The sequence below is a fragment of the Littorina saxatilis genome, linkage group LG10 (genome assembly GCF_037325665.1).
Source record: "Littorina saxatilis isolate snail1 linkage group LG10, US_GU_Lsax_2.0, whole genome shotgun sequence".
In the NCBI taxonomy this organism is placed as follows: Eukaryota; Metazoa; Mollusca; class Gastropoda; order Littorinimorpha; family Littorinidae; genus Littorina; species Littorina saxatilis.
The window spans coordinates 48,011,629-48,027,515 of NC_090254.1; the positions used below are offsets into that span (position 1 = coordinate 48,011,629).

Consider the following 15,887-nt stretch of genomic DNA (forward strand, 5'->3'; position numbering starts at 1 on the left):
GATCCTTTAAGGATATTTTCTAAAAAAGGTGACCGCCTGGTTAATGTTTGTCAAATTTCAAGGTCACAGCAGTGCCATCTGGCTTAAACTTTGAACAATTGTCAATTTCTTCAACTAGTTTTATAGTGTTTGAAGTCATTCACACATGATGAAAGTCTGGTTGATAAAATCAAACGTCAAGGTCGCAGCGGGGTCGCATTGAAGTCAGACACATACAATTGTCATTTTCACGAACGCCTTTTAAGCAACACCTTTGAAACTTCACACATTCCAAAGTTTTGATGTTGTTTGGTTATAATCAAAGTGTGGTCAATTTCCATGATTGAGAGCATTCAGAGGGGTCAAGTTGAGGTCACACAAAAAGTGATAATCTTTATAAGACTCACGTTTGCTGCTATTGCTCACTTGACATTGGTGAAAGTGCTTATTTTATAATTGTTGATCTTGATGTTTTGACTAATTAATATTACCAGGATCAACCATACCAGATTTCAAAGTCCAGAAGTTGTCAAACCTCAAACCTGTTGGAAGTTTCAAAGATTTAAGCATCAACAAATTTCTATTTGATTTGACCTTAAATAACAGATTTGACCTTAAATCTTAAAACAGATCAACCAGACTTTGGTTTTATATAAATTGAAGTTCAATACAATTTCCTTTTTTTTTTTACCCACGCGAAACCCTGCTATGACCTTCACATTTCTCAAGGATCAACCTTGAATTCTCCATGTTGAACAATCATTAAGCAAAAGCGTTGTTTGAAGTTTGAAGGTTCTAGCTTCAAAAATCTCTGAAAAAATATGTTTCATCCGTTTTCTGAACCACATGTGACCCAGCCGTGACCTTGAAATCTGACAAGGGTCAACAAGACTTTTACCATGCATGGGGGCGATTAAACCCCAAATGTGTGTGAAGTTTCAAGGTTTCAACTTAAAAAACGTCTGAGAAAAATATACATTTTCCTTTTTGGACAATGTGTTGCACGCAAGACAACACGACAAACGCTCGTGTTATCATTCTTTTACTTTAAGGTCGACTTGCGTGCCCGCTCTTTCGCTAATCTCAATTAAAATTCATCTTGGAAGTTCGGTTTTATTACGCTTTTAATTAAGAAGATTAAACTAAGACAACAAATAGTTAGTTTTACCCATTAAACTCGATAAGGTAGTGACATTTTATGTTGAACGCAAGATGGTGTCGCACGCAAGATCTGAAAAGATGTTGACGACATAATTTCAACACTTGATAGCGCATTCGTGGTTCGTGATTTCTTCACAAATTTTGAACACAGAATGTGTCACGTGGTTCCGTAGATGAAGTAGATCTTTGTACATGTAAATTTTGTTTTTAAAAGAAAATAACCGTTAATTACCGAACATTTTGTCGCACGCAAGATATGACGAAATTTTCAAATCGTTTTCAAAAATGCTGTTCAAAAGTTCTGCAGTCTTTGCTGGATTACTTGAAAGACAGCAGTTTGATACACCGTTATCGCTTGACGTGTCGACATCAATTCCAGAGTTTTTGAAAAAGAAATTTAGTAAATATCTGCGATTGAAAAATGTATGCCGTGATGACGACACATCTTGCGTGCGACACCTTAAAATTCGGTTATCGAAAAAAAAAATTCTCTCGAGATTTAGATTTGACGTTTGGTCTCGTCTGTAAAGCGATGTTTCAGGCATTCAATCAAACTAAATGCAATTCATTTGTGCTTCTTGTTATTTTTCTGTGGCATATTCAAAACACGAGGTATCACGATGTCCTTTTTCAGATGGCCGGTTTTGGCGTTATTTTTGACTTTAAACAAAGATAACTTCAAAACCGTTCAAGTCAGACACACGAAATTATGTCCACTATCTCTTCGCACATTCATCCACACACACACCAATTTTCAGCAGACACACGTTTTTAGAAACATTTTTATTGTAAAACAAAGTCGTCTTCTGTTCTGTGAGCACCTTTTGGCACTTAGTCATATATATATATATATATATATATATATATATATATATATACACACACACACACACACGCACACGCACACACACACAGAAGATCAACTAACTTATAAGGCAAGCCAACATAACACGACACACTAACCAAATAAAGGATCAGGTAGCAAAGTAAAAAAAAAAAAAAAATAAAAAAAAAATAAAAAAAACACGTTCATGACCTAATATATACCATCTTAGATTTATGAAGGAATCACCATGCCAATATAAAATGCAGTAATACTATCTTAGATACTAGAAGGAGTAATACACGAGAATGTATTCTTATCACACCAAGTTGACGCAAGACACATACATGCACATTTTCAGAAGGATAAAAGGCACACATACGTTTGAGCAACCAGGCACATTACATAAAGTGATGTTTGAATGTATTTGTGCAGATGTGTTTTGAATGTTTTTAGGTTACTGGTCGATTTTAAGCATGTACGTAGGGAGTTCCAGACATAAGCTCCCGAGTATGAAAGACTAGTTTTAAATATGTCAATGCGTGGCTTCGGGCAGGCCAGATTATGCTTGAAAGTGGAATACCGAGAAGGTGTTGATTGAAACAAGTGAGTTAGATATTCGGGTGCTTGGTCATGTAGGGTCTTGTGCATGAAAACTGATTTATTAAATAAAAGCTGTTGTTTAAGTTGAGGTATATTGAGGGCTGTCAGTTTTGCGTCAGTAGTTAGTGATGGGTCAGGCAGAATGAGTTTAGCTGACCTACGATGACGAGAATTTATAGTTTTAAATAATGCATCACTACAGCCATCCCAGATGACAGAGGCATAATCAATGTGAGGTTTGATGTGGGCGTTGTAGAACATTTTTCGGGCGTCTAAAGTTATGACTGACTGAAGTTTTGAAAGTAGGAATAAATTTCTTGAAACGCGTTTACACAGATGTTCAATGTGGGAATGCCACCTAAGCTTATCATCGATAATCACGCCTAGCAGTTTGTGTTCGCTAACCTTTTCTATTGAGTTTCCGTTGATGGTGAGATCTAGTGAGAGGGGGGACAACTGATGCTTCTGGCGCGTTGTAATTACCATTGATTTAGATTTCAGAGGGTTTAGGACCATGTTGTTTTCAGAGCACCATTGTGAGATGTCTCTAAGGGTGTGCTGAAGAGATTGTTGAATATTTTCAAGGCGTCTATTTTGTGTCCGTAGTGTTGTGTCATCAGCGAGCATGTGGCATTCTACTGAGTTGTCAGAGAAGTGAAGTGGAAGGTCATTAACGTAAATACAGAAAAGAATAGGACCTAAGACAGAGCCCTGGGGTACTCCATATAACACGGACTCCTCTCTTGAGTACGCACCATGTACATAGACTTGTTGCGATCGGTTTTCAAGGAAAGACTGAAAGAAAGACAGAGAGTCAGATCCATTGAGATATAGTGATAATTTGTTGAGGAGAATTTTATGATCAACGAGGTCAAAGGCCTTAGAAAAATCTAAGTATACGACCCCAGAGAGCTGGGAGGAATTTATGGCTGACAGACATTTGTCTGTCAAAAGCGAGAGCGCAGTAGAACATGAGTGGTTACTGCGGAAACCAGACTGGAGTTGGGAGAGGTAGAGAGGGGAGTACACTTGTAGGAGTTGGGAGAGGTAGAGAGGGGAGTACACTTGTAGGAGGTGGGAGAGGTAGAGAGGGGGAATACACTTGTAGGAGTTGGGAGAGGTAGAGAAGGGCAGAGTTTGTAATCACTTTGAACAGAGACAGCAGATTTTGTATTTGATCCCTTGAGCCACAGGCAGCCAATGCAAACTGAACAGAAGCAGCGTGCAATGTTGTGTACGACCCGCTTTACAGACGAGACAAGCTGCAGAGTTCTGGAGAATTTGTAGGGGTTGATTGGTTGGAACTGGGACACCAGAAAGGAGGGAATTACAATAGTCTATTCTTGAGAGCATGCAGGATGTCACTAGAACTTGTTTTGCTTCTTCTGTGAGGAAGTGGCCTATAGACGCGATTCGCTTCAGTTCATAGTAGCCTGCTTGGCAGACAATAATGACATGTTGTTTCATGGTGAGGTGTGCATCGAGGGTAAAGCCGAGATCTTTTACTTTTTTGGAGAAGGAGATTTCACAAGTACCAAGTGGAAACGTGTCGGGGATTAGATCGTGTCTGTCAAGAGAAGGGGTAGAGAAGCGGATGGCTTCCGTCTTGTCATTGTTCAGTTTGAGCTTATTTGCGTTCATCCAGACTTTAACATGTTCTGTGCAGTCTTGAAGGGACAAAACAAGGCTGTCTGATTCTGTCGGGCAGGTTGACTTACACAGTTGAGTGTCGTCCGCGAGCATTTCATGCTCGACAGAGTGACTGTCAATACGGTGCGAAAGTGGAGTGGTGTACATGATAACAAGTACAGGTCCCAAAACAGAGCCTTGTGGGACACCAAACTCCAGGAGGGTTGCAGGAGACTTATGATCTTTGACTGACACAAACTGCTTTCGTTAAAAAATGTAGGACCTGAACCAGGATAAAGCGATTCTGGAGATGCCAAAAGATGACGAGCCGAGACAAGAGAATGTCATGGTCTACCGTGTCAAGCTGCGGAAAGATCGAGGAGCAGGAGCACTGAGATCATGTCTTGGTCTAACGCTGTGAGGATATCGTTCACAATGCGCAGGAGGGCTGTTTCCGTGCCATGTCCAGGACGATACGCTGACTGATGGGCACTGAGGAGGTTGTCAGTTTCTAAGTGGCCGAGAAGTTGCTGAAGAACAATTTTTTCAAGTAATTTTTAAAGGAAAGGAAGGTTTGAAATCGGACGGTAGTTCTTCAACAGGTTGGGATCCAGGGAAGGTTTCTTTGATAAGGGTTTGACGACTGCAGTTTTGAATTCAGGTGGTACCGTTCCGGTGCTGAGGGAATCGTTCATTATCTGTGTGATCGTTGGAAGGAGAACATCGAGATGATCGTACAGCAGGTGGGTGGGGAGGGGGTCTACCTCGCACGATTTGGGTGCACTTTTCCTGAGGATTTCAAGGACTGTTTTTTTCAGAGACAGGGGTGAAAGCATCGAGAGTAGTGCCTACGAAAGACTTATTTGGTTTAGGTACAAGAACAGATTCAGAAAAAGAGTCCCTTATCGAACGAATTGTTTCTTGAAAGAAGTCAGAGAATCTTGCTGGGAGTGTGTTTTGGTCGAGATTGGGTAGGGACGTGCACTGGGTCTTACCAAGCAGTGAGTTAAGGTTCCTGTTTGGGGTCACTGCAGGTTTGCACTTTAGCTGAGTGCTATGACGTTTTTGCGCGGTCGACATGATCCGTAACATTTTGTTTGGCGAGTTCATAGATTTGTTTATGAACTACAAGCCCAGACCTTTTCCATTGCCGTTCCGCCCGGCGACGTTCCTACTTATAAGCGGTTGCAGCTCCTCGGCCACAGTGCTATACCAGGGCGTCGTCTTCCTCTGTGACACTGTTTTCAGGGTGGTGGGAGCGTGGGTATCGAGAATTGCTCCTAGTTTGACGTTCAGTTCAGAAACGGATGTCTCCGGTGAGACTGCGTTGGCAATGTCTTGCTTGAGAGCAACAGAGTCGATCTTTGATAAACATCGCATTGGCACAACATCGGATTTAGAGGCAGGCTTGGGGATGTTCAAATGGCATAACACAGCTGTGTGGTCCGAAGACAACCCATGGTGCAGTTTACAGGAACGAAGAATTTCGTCCTGCCTGTGGAACACTAGGTCCAATATATGCCCTTTTCTGTGTGTCGGTTTGGTGACTGCCTGGGAGAGACTGAAGATTTCTGCAGTCTCGCGAAGATTGCTGGCGCTGGGGTCGTTTGTGGCGTCGAGATGAAAGTTAAAATCACCCAGGATAATCAAGTTGCCAGAGTGTTCCATGAAGTTGGGCAATTCTTCGAAGAATGCTTTTTCAGTGAATTTGTTCCTTTTTGCTTGGTGGTGGACGGTAAACACAGAACTGCCTGTGCCTAAACTACCTGTACTGCATTGTCACAAAGTTGAGTCACACCCGCCTATCTGTACTGCATTGTTACATAGTTGTGTCACACCCACCCACACCCGCCCATCTGTACAGCATTGTCACAGAGTTGTGTTACACCCGCCCACACCCGCCCACACCCGCCCACCTGTACTGCATTGTCACAGAGTTGTGTTACACCCACCTACACCCGCCCACCTGTACTGCATTGTCACACAGTTGTGTCACACCCGCATACCTGTACTGCATTGTCACAAAGTTGTGTCACACCCGCCCACACCAGCCCATCTGTACTGCATTGTCCCATAGTTGTGTCACACCCGCCCAACTGTACTGCATTGTCACAAAGTTGTGTCACACCCGCGCACATGTACTGCATTGTCACACAGTTGTTTCCCACCCGCCCACCCCCGCCCATCTGTACTGCATTGTCACAAAGTTGTGTCACCCCCGCCCACGCCCACCTGTACTGCATTGTCACAAAGTTGTGTCACACGTACCGCCTGTCAATAGCCTAATTGCAGACATCATTATTTATCTGAAGAACATGCTAATGCCTCGCTGTTTTAAAGCTCAGAGACTCATCACACAAAGCACACATACTTTAGAAGTCTCTCTTGTTTTTAAATCAATCATCAAACTGGTGCTATTTTAAGCGTAAACTCACACAGATAGAGAATTAAACAAAGTCACACAATACAAAATGCTCCCCGGTAAAACTCCCCGCCACTCCCTGCGGAATTTCCTGTCACTAAACATAGTCAGTGGAACCCCAAAGGTCACCTAGTTCTATTGTTGCTATCATTGCGCGCTGCCTCAACTGGTCACGTTCAGCGTGGCTGCACCGAGTGGGGCTTCCCGCGAGCCCAAGTGTGTGTGTGTGTTTGTGTGTGGGTGTGTGTTTGTGTGTGTGTGTGTGTGTGTACGTGCGTGCGTGCGTGTGTGTGTGTGTGTGTGTTTCTTTGTGCGTGCGTGTGTGTGTGTGTTTGTGTGTGTGTATGTGTGTGTGTGTGAGTGTGTACGTGCGTGCGTGTGCACGCGCCGTGTATGTGTGTGTGTGTGTGTGTGTGTGTGTGTGTGTAAGAGTGTGTTTCCGAGGGTATGTGTGTTCCAGAAAGTGACTGAAGGAGTAAATGGAGAGGAGATGATGATGATGATGATGATGATGATGATGATGATAATGATGGTGATGGTGATGATGATGATGACGACGACGATGATGATGATGATGATGATGATGATGATGATGATGATGATGAATGATGTTTAAAAGGGCACGGTTACTGAAAAAAAAACCATCATCATGTACAACAACAACAACAAAAACAACAACAACAACAACAACACAACAACAACTAGCGTTGAGATGAAAAGTGGAAGTAGAGGAGAAGCGGTTAGCCAAGCGCTGCTCCATAGCTAGTCTGTTCTTGCAAAAAGTTGGCTGTTTGAATTGGATATATAAACACGGTAAAAGACCGTGGCCGCCCGACCTGACGTCGTCATTTCCTGTGTATGTTATGTTTCGCATGCACTGTTTAGACTATCAAATCGTGTATGCCCCAGACTGCACAGTGGTAGCAACACCATGGGGACAGTCCCTTTCTCCCCCCCCCCCCTCCCCCCTCCCCCCCCCCCCCCGACACCCCTTCTACTCCCTCCACCCTCGCAAGAAGCTAGGGTAAGTGCGGTGGGAATCCCCCTGGAAGGTAGAACTCATTACGTAGTTTTGGTATCTGCAGGTTGAAATGCCTGCATGCAGCTTGACTGTCCACGACGCCCACACCCGCCCACCTGTACTGTATTGTCACAAAGTTGTGTCACACCCGCCTACCTGTAGGCTACTACATTGTCACACAGTTGTGTCACACTCGCCCATCTGTACTACATTGTCACAAAGTTGTGTCACACCCGCCCACCTGTACTACATTGTCACAAAGTTGTGTCACACTCGCCCACCTGTACTGCATTGTCACAAAGTTGTGTCACACTCGCCCACCTGTACTGCATTGTCACTAAGTTGTGTTACACCCGCCCACCTGTACTGCATTGTCACAAAGTTATGTCACACCCGCCCACCTGTACTGCATTGTCACAAAGTTGTGTCACACCCGCCCACCTGTACTGCATTGTCACAAAGTTGTGTCACACTCGCCCACCTGTATTGCATCGTCACACAGTTTTGTCACACCCACCCACCTGTACTGCATCGTCACAAAGTTGTCACACCCACCCACCTGTACTGCATCGTCACAAAGTTGTCACACCCACCCACCTGTACTGCATTGTCACAAAGTTGTCACACCCACCCACCTGTACTGCATCGTCACAAAGGTGTCACACCCACCCACCTGTATTTTATTGTTCTGATGAGAAACACCAAGGTATTTAAGTTTTGTATTGTGCTGATAACAACTGCACACAATATTTAATGTCCGTTTGACGAGCAGAAGGCAATTCATGTTTTGACATCATGACATATAAACGCAACAGCTTTAAAACTAAAGAAAAACAACAAAAACAGGTGTTACTTTGTCAGATAAGAATTCACGAATCACAGAACATTACAAGTCACGTATCTATAAGTGCTGAAATGTATTTAATAGAATTCAGTCGCAATAAATGATTCGTATATCATAGAAGAAACATGTCTTACCTTTGGCAATGTTCCAGCTTGATTGCGACAGCGCAATAGTCGAAAAAAGAACGTCACCCGAAACATCTCACGTTCATAACATGTTGGATGAGTATGACGCGAACAAACATTCAGGCCCCCGTTTCTTACAGCGAGAATTGGCGGGTGGGGCGAGGAAGTACCGTTTCTTGAGCAATTCTCACCGCGAGGGGCGCTAGGATTCTCGCCGCGAACGCTAGGTAGCTTTGGGTTTGCGGCCGCACTGCCATGTTTTCTCGCCAAACGAGCAAGCTCAAGGCTACCTAGCGTTCGCGGCGAGAATCCTAGCGTCCCTCGCGGCGAGAATTGCCCAAGAAACGGTACTTCCTCGCCAAACTCGCGTCACTCGCCGATTCTCGCCTGTAAGAAACGGTACTTCCTCGCCAGACTCGCATCACTTGCCAAGTCTCGCCTGTAAAAAACGGTACTTCCTCGCCAAACTCGCGATTTCTCGCCTGTAAGAAACAGGGCACAGATATGTCAAAAGTCTGTGGGCGCGAATTATGATAGAGACAGCAATTTGTCAATAAAATGTTCGTTTACTGCAGCGTTAGAACACAATCTTCTGTTCATAACGCTGTGACATTTGACTTAACGAGAGTCGTGTTCTGCCGACACTATGATGCTTTTCTTGTTTTAAACACATTATTATGGTAAATCTTCTCATTTCTATGCTAAAAATGACTTTTCTTTGTTGTTAGTTATTTTCTGCAATAATGGACCTACCTCAATTTTGCCCATGCCGTGTGACACGAAACTTATGAGCGGAAGACAAATCTTCTGAGTGCTATAATGTTTCAAAAGATAGTTAACTGCATCAGATTATCACTCAGGCACGTGCAGGAACAATAAGACTGTGGTATTCAGGCCTCCGTTGCTTTCTTCTGTCATGTATGAAGGTGCTGGCCTGGGTTGAACAAGTGTACTGTCGCTGTGCAACAAATCTGTCGCCCTTTTCCGCCTTTTTTAGTTTTTTTTTAAAAATGTGAAAATTTCACACATACAAAGCAATGTTGTTGGTTCTTTTTTTATTTTTTATTGTTCATTGCAAGTTTAGCAGTGTAGAATGCTTTTTCTTCTTATAATGTCAAAAGGTGGCTTTAAAATGAGCATTATAATGTGAATGTGTCAAGTTTACCCATGATCTGAACCGTTCACTTATGCACAGGACTTTGTTTACTGCTAGGTGCGTCTGAGTCTAGTGAACAGGCAACTAAGAGAACAAACATGTATGTGTGTGGGGTGGGGGTGGGGATTGGGGGGTGTTGAGGGGGGAGGGGGTGTTGGGGGGGGGGGGGGGGGTCTACCGGCTTTTCCTAGCAAAAGAGAAACAATACATGTTCCAACTTTTGAAATAGTTTTCGCCCACAGGAGCATACTACGAAAAATAGTTTTTGCCCTAACTAAAATCTGTTTAACAAAATGATAAGGAAACAATCATTGCTTCTTGCCTTTTTTTGTCAGCCTGTACAAGGGACTTCAATTTTTGTTTTAACAATTTGGAGTTTAGCCTGCTTTTACAGTTTAATTTTGTTTGTTTGTTTGTTTGCTTAACGCCCAGCCGACCACAAAGGGCCATATCAGGGCGGTGCTGCTTTGACATATAACGTGCGCCACACACAAGACAGAAGTCGCAGCACAGGCTTCATGTCTCACCCAGTCACATTATTCTGACACCGGACCAACCAGTCCTAGCACTAACCCCATAATGCCAGACGCCGGGCGGAGCAGCCACTAGATTGCCAATTTTAAAGTCTTAGGTATGACCCGGCCGGGGTTCGAACCCACGACCTCCCGATCACGGGGCGGACGCCTTACCACTAGGCCACCGTGCCGGTTTTTGCAGTTTAATAACTCTCAATGTAGCAATCTTACAGACTTCACATTTTGCACTCATCTTGCTGTACAATTTTTAAACTAATAACAGCAATGTAAATATGCCTCGATATGCAGTGTTTATAAACTTATGACATTGGGCCTCCGTATCTTTGCATTGGCATTGCTTCAGCTTTTCTTGAATTTTGAAATGACGTCTTTGTTGAAGATTTGACGTATTGGGTATGACGTGTTTGTTTTATTTTAAGTCACTGGAAGCAACGATTTCAGTTTGTCCCATTACTTGGTGCATTTTGTCTTTGTCCTCTGATTTTACTGTAACTGTGATGAACTGAAGAAAACAGAATCATTTGCCTCAGAAAAAGGTTTGAAACTAAAGCGTTAAACCACTCAACACAAAGAGAAAGTTTTTCCTGCAGTGAGTATTTTCAGAGACATTATTGTTGTCGTGTTTCTGATGTTGAGTTTTGTGTTCCAACAGGAAAGACGGTGGTGCTGGTACTCCAGGGTTTCAGGTGGCTGCTTCAGGGCCACGACGTGCAAGTGGTGTCGACAGACTACGATTCCCGGGCTGCCAGCAGGATGGTAGCAGGGCAGCTAGAAATGGCTCTGAGCGCGGACCCGACACCTCCCCCAACACCAGGCGCCGTCGTTCGTCATCATTACGACTTATTCAACAGCGATGCGGACGTGCAGCAGGCCGTCACCGACCTCTTGACGCGAGTCAAGGACGGACAGTTGCACGTTCTGTTGGATGAGGCGGACTTTCACAGCAGGTTGGTCTTTACGGTTTTGTGTTAAATAAAAAACTATGTGTGTGCGTGTGTGTGTGTATGTGTGTGTGTGTGTGTGTGTGTGTGTGTGTGTGTGTATGTGTGTGTGTGTGCATGCGCGGGCGCGCGAGTGTGTATATATGTGTGCATGTGAGTGCTTGTGTTTTTGCGCGCGCGCGCGCGCGTGTGTGTGTGTGTGTGTGTGTGTGTGTGTGTGTGTGTGTGTGTGTGTGTGTGTGTGTGCGTGTTTGTGTGTGCGAGTGCATGCACTATCAGTTTGCGAGCGTGTGCATGCGTTCGTGTGTGCGTGCGTGTGTCATCGTGTTTGTGTGCATGCGTGTGTGTGTACGTGTGTGTGTGTGTGTGTGTGACACGTTCCTCCCAGCCATACACACATCTCTCACAACGTGTCTCCATTCTGTGTCACAGTGTGTCAGGTCCACGCCTCACTTCACTGGTGGCCCGCCTGGCGGAGAGCGTTCCCGGCCTGCACCTGTGGGCGGCAGGTGTTTATCACACCGACATCCCCCCATCACTGCGGCCTGAACCGCTCACCGTCCCTCTCCGCTGTGCTCCATCCGTGCTGCGGGAGGTACAGACAGCTGTTGGCAGGTACCCACATCTTGTCCACAACTACAGCGACAGCGGTGTACCTGCCCCTGGAGACGGACTGCGCGTGATACGGCTGAGTCACCATGGCAACGCTCACAGAGGTCGGTGGCCAGTAGAGTGCCAACAGTGCGGTAAGGAGGTCGCCGCCGAGCTGCGCCGTCTTGGTGTGGGCAGTGGGGGTGAGTTGTGAAGGTCACATATAGATAGATACATAGATAGGGAGGGAGGGAGGGAGGGAGGGAGGGAGGTAGATAGATACACATAGGAAGGTAGGTATGTAGGTAGGTAGATGGATATGTAGGTAGATAGGTAGGTAGGTAGGTAGGTAGGTAGATGGATAGATAGGTAGGTAGAAAGGTAGGTAGGGTAACTAAAACAAGTTCCCATCGTGTCATTTTATCCTGTCAAATAATTTCACAGTGACAGAAAATTCAAGTTCGCTGGGCAAGACCACAGCAGCAAGAGAGAATTACGTCATTTTAATGACGTCAAACTATAATAACGTCATGTCTGTGTGTCGGGAAATAGGTGTCTGTGACTTTCTTTTGTACACAGAGAGTGAATATGTGGAGAGAGAGAGAGAGACAGAGACAGAGAGACAGGGAGAGACAGAGACAGAGAGAGACACACAGACAGAGACAGACAGAGACAGAGAGACAGACAGACAGTTTATTTACAGTTGCCTACACCTGAAAAATATTCTAACGGTCACAACGGTCTTTTCCACACAGGTAGCAGCCTCCCCAACAGTCCCACCCCACTGAGCTACCGCGACGTGTTCATCATCACGCGGAGTTCAGAACTACAGGATGACATCGAGGATGACGCAGGCCAGGTGACGTCACGAGCTAGCGGCGTGGTGCGCGGTCTGCGTGATGAAGGCTTACCGGTGTGTGTGCTGGGGATACAAGACAGGAGACACAACAGGGCGAGGTTGGAGAGAGATCATCACGACGTGGCGGTGGCGGCAACAGACCGTGTCACAGTAACAGACTATAACTATGTGCACGGCTTGGAGCGGCGTGTGGTGGTGATGCTGCCAGGCAGGCACAAGGAGAATGATGAAGGACTGAGTGATGAGCTGATTGATCTTAGTGACAGACTGTATGCAGCATCGCGCTGTACCACACAGCTCATCATGGTGGACGTGCCTCCTGTCACCACCGCCACTTCCACCGCCACCTGAACCACCGTTGCCGCCACCACTATCCCCTCCACAACCACTGCTACTACACACATTACCGTCATTGCCACCACCACTACGACCACCGCCGCCACCATCATCTCCGCAACGACTGTTACTACCAATATTTTTTCCTCCGCCTACAGCTACTCAGTGATCACAGCCGCCACCACAACCACGACAACAACAACCACTGTCTCTGTACCTCCCACGTCACCATCACCATCGTCAGCGCCGCCTCAACAACCAGCTGTTCTAACGCTGCTACCGCCACTTTCATCACCGCCCCACAATGACTGTCAATACCAGCAACAACAACAACACCAACAACAACAACAAGAACAACACCACCACCACCACAACATCAACAACCGCAGCAACAGATGCAACAGTAGCAGCAACAACAAAAACAACAGCAAGAACAAGTATTCATGTATTGACTAAGAACAACCGAACTCAAACCAGGGGAGCAGTTTTCATTTTATCTTCCAAGGATCGTCATGTCTGGTGACGTCAAACCTACAATATACGTACGTCATTATTTTTGTCTCTTTTTTGCTTCAAATCAGATCTATGCTAGCTTAGAAAGAGAAACTTTTGCGGGAAAACTGGAATTAGAAAATATGGAGACAATATTTCATGCTTTCTCCTCCATACGCACAATGAACGTCTCTCTAGCGATGTTTTTGTTAAATGATGACCTGCAATAAAACAGTTGACATCAGCCTCGAATTGCATCACAATTTTGGAGAATTGGATACCTTATGTTTTTGAACATTTTGACTGCTAAGAGTACTGACATTTAGACTTGAAAAAGAGAGTGCAGTCTGATGAAAACCCGATTTCTTGGTGATTTTATCGGTAATCTTTCCATCCTGATAACTCAAATAGTGCCAGAGATTGCAAGACTTCAAAATGCAGTTGAAACACGTACGGTAACCAGTCGACTGAGTGATCCCAGAAATGTTTTTTGCGTGTGGATCAAATGCTACGTAAAAATCAATGAAACCACTTTAATGGTGAAGATTTTTAAAATACCGGAATAAAAGTGGATTTTGTCAGATGCAGGGGCGGATTAGGGGGGTGGTTACAGTGGTTCCGGAATCCCCCCTCGGCTGTAAAAAAACAACACAAAACCGTTTGTGAATGTTGTTGTTTCTGTCTGTAAAGCCGGGGGAAGTGTTAATTGTTGTACAGTTTTAACTGCCACTCCTATGCGACATGTCTTTTTTCTAACCATACTATATTATGATGTTGGGAGCAGATATCATGGAAGATAAATTGCGATTATTTAATACTAACTTTAAAAGAAATAATAAGTGGCTGCTGACACCCGTTGATCATGTTTAAAATCACGCATAAGCCACAAATTGTTTATAAGATAGCTAAAGTTCTTCAGCTTCAGGGGGGCTTTGCCCCCCAGACCCCCCCAACGGGGCGTTCCCACAGTACCCCACCTCTACCGACCCCTGGACCCCAGGTTGTAACCCCCCCCCTCCCCCTCGGGCTTAACTGCTCCACCCCTGAGATGCAATGTTGAAAGACCAAATCTACTTGCATCATACAGAATAGTTCATAAGTCTAAAAATAAGCTAAAGATATTCTGAGGTTATTAGTATGTTTCTTCCCTACTTTCACCGCAGTTGCTGGCTCGTAGAGTGCGTGATTGCTGGCTCGTAGAGTGCGTGATTGCTGGCTCGTAGAGTGCGTGATTGCTGGCTCGTAGAGTGCGTGATTGCTGGCTCGTAGAGTGCGTGATTGCTGGCTCGTAGAGTGCGTGATTGCTGGCTCGTAGAGTGCGTGATTGCTGGCTCGTAGAGTGCGTGATTGCTGGCTCGTAGAGTGCGTGATTTACACGGGCAGACATGCTGCACACATAGCGACTGCTCTAACGCAACTCGAGCTTACATCGCCAGTCAGTGCTCAAATCACGATTTCCTTCCAAATTCCCGAGGGTAAAGGGGGATAATCGACTTGTTGGTGATCTCGCATGAGCCACTCTGCTCTGGGCGGAGAGAGCGTTCACTGCCCCTTGTGGCTTTTCTAGACACCCCCCCCCCCCTTCCTCTTCAGAAGTCGAAGTGATTGTCGGAAGAGGAGAGAATTCACCAGCCGGGTGAGCTCCACCTCACTTTGGATCTAGTGACGCGGGGGTTGTCTTTTTATTTATTTATTTTTATTTTTTTAGGAAACATTGCGAAAGGCCTGTTTTAAGCAAAGCTGATATCTAGTCATTTTTCTTTTAATAATCTTTTTCCAAACTCGCTCACAAAAACCAACTGTCACACTGCTCTCTGAGCAACTCTCGCTGCATCTTAACACTAACAGGCCTACACAACGGCCTCTGCCACCCCTGTCACGAGCGACACACCACCTCTGCCACCCCTGTCACGAGCGACACACCACCTCTGCCACCCCTCTCACGAGCGACACACCACCCGGCTCTGCCTAACTCAAAGAAAAAGACCAAAGAGAAACATTTGTTGGTAACAAATAAATAGCTGATCCATTAGCCTCGTACAAACGATAACCTGATTCATTTTCGACCTAAAATTCAGTCTAACGGCAGAATGCTCAAATACTCGACACCACTATTATCATCTATGGGAAGCACATCGTTTTTCACACCCCGACGAACATAGCAAAATCTGCTGAAGAGACTTTAAAAAACATTAACCACCCAACTACAGTAAACAATAACCACCCAACTACAGTAAACAATAACCACCCAACCACAGTAAACACTAACCACCCAACTACAGTAAACAATAACCACCCAACTACAGTAAACACTAACCACCCAACTACAGTAAACACTAACCACCCAACTACAGTAAACAATAACCACC

General features: G+C 45.0%; 1 protein-coding gene across 1 annotated transcript in view; it reads left to right on the forward strand.

Annotated features, from left to right (window-relative positions):
* The window catches only part of LOC138978974 (uncharacterized), an 82,748-nt gene extending 69,138 nt beyond the window's left edge, over positions 1-13,610 (forward strand). The window contains exons 4-6 of the mRNA XM_070351793.1: positions 10,952-11,246; positions 11,673-12,034; positions 12,587-13,610. Of these exons, the coding sequence (XP_070207894.1) occupies positions 10,952-11,246; positions 11,673-12,034; positions 12,587-13,041 (1,112 nt within the window). The 3' untranslated portion in view covers positions 13,042-13,610. The remainder of the gene's footprint in view (positions 1-10,951; positions 11,247-11,672; positions 12,035-12,586) is intronic.
* Positions 13,611-15,887: the final 2,277 nt, after the last annotated feature.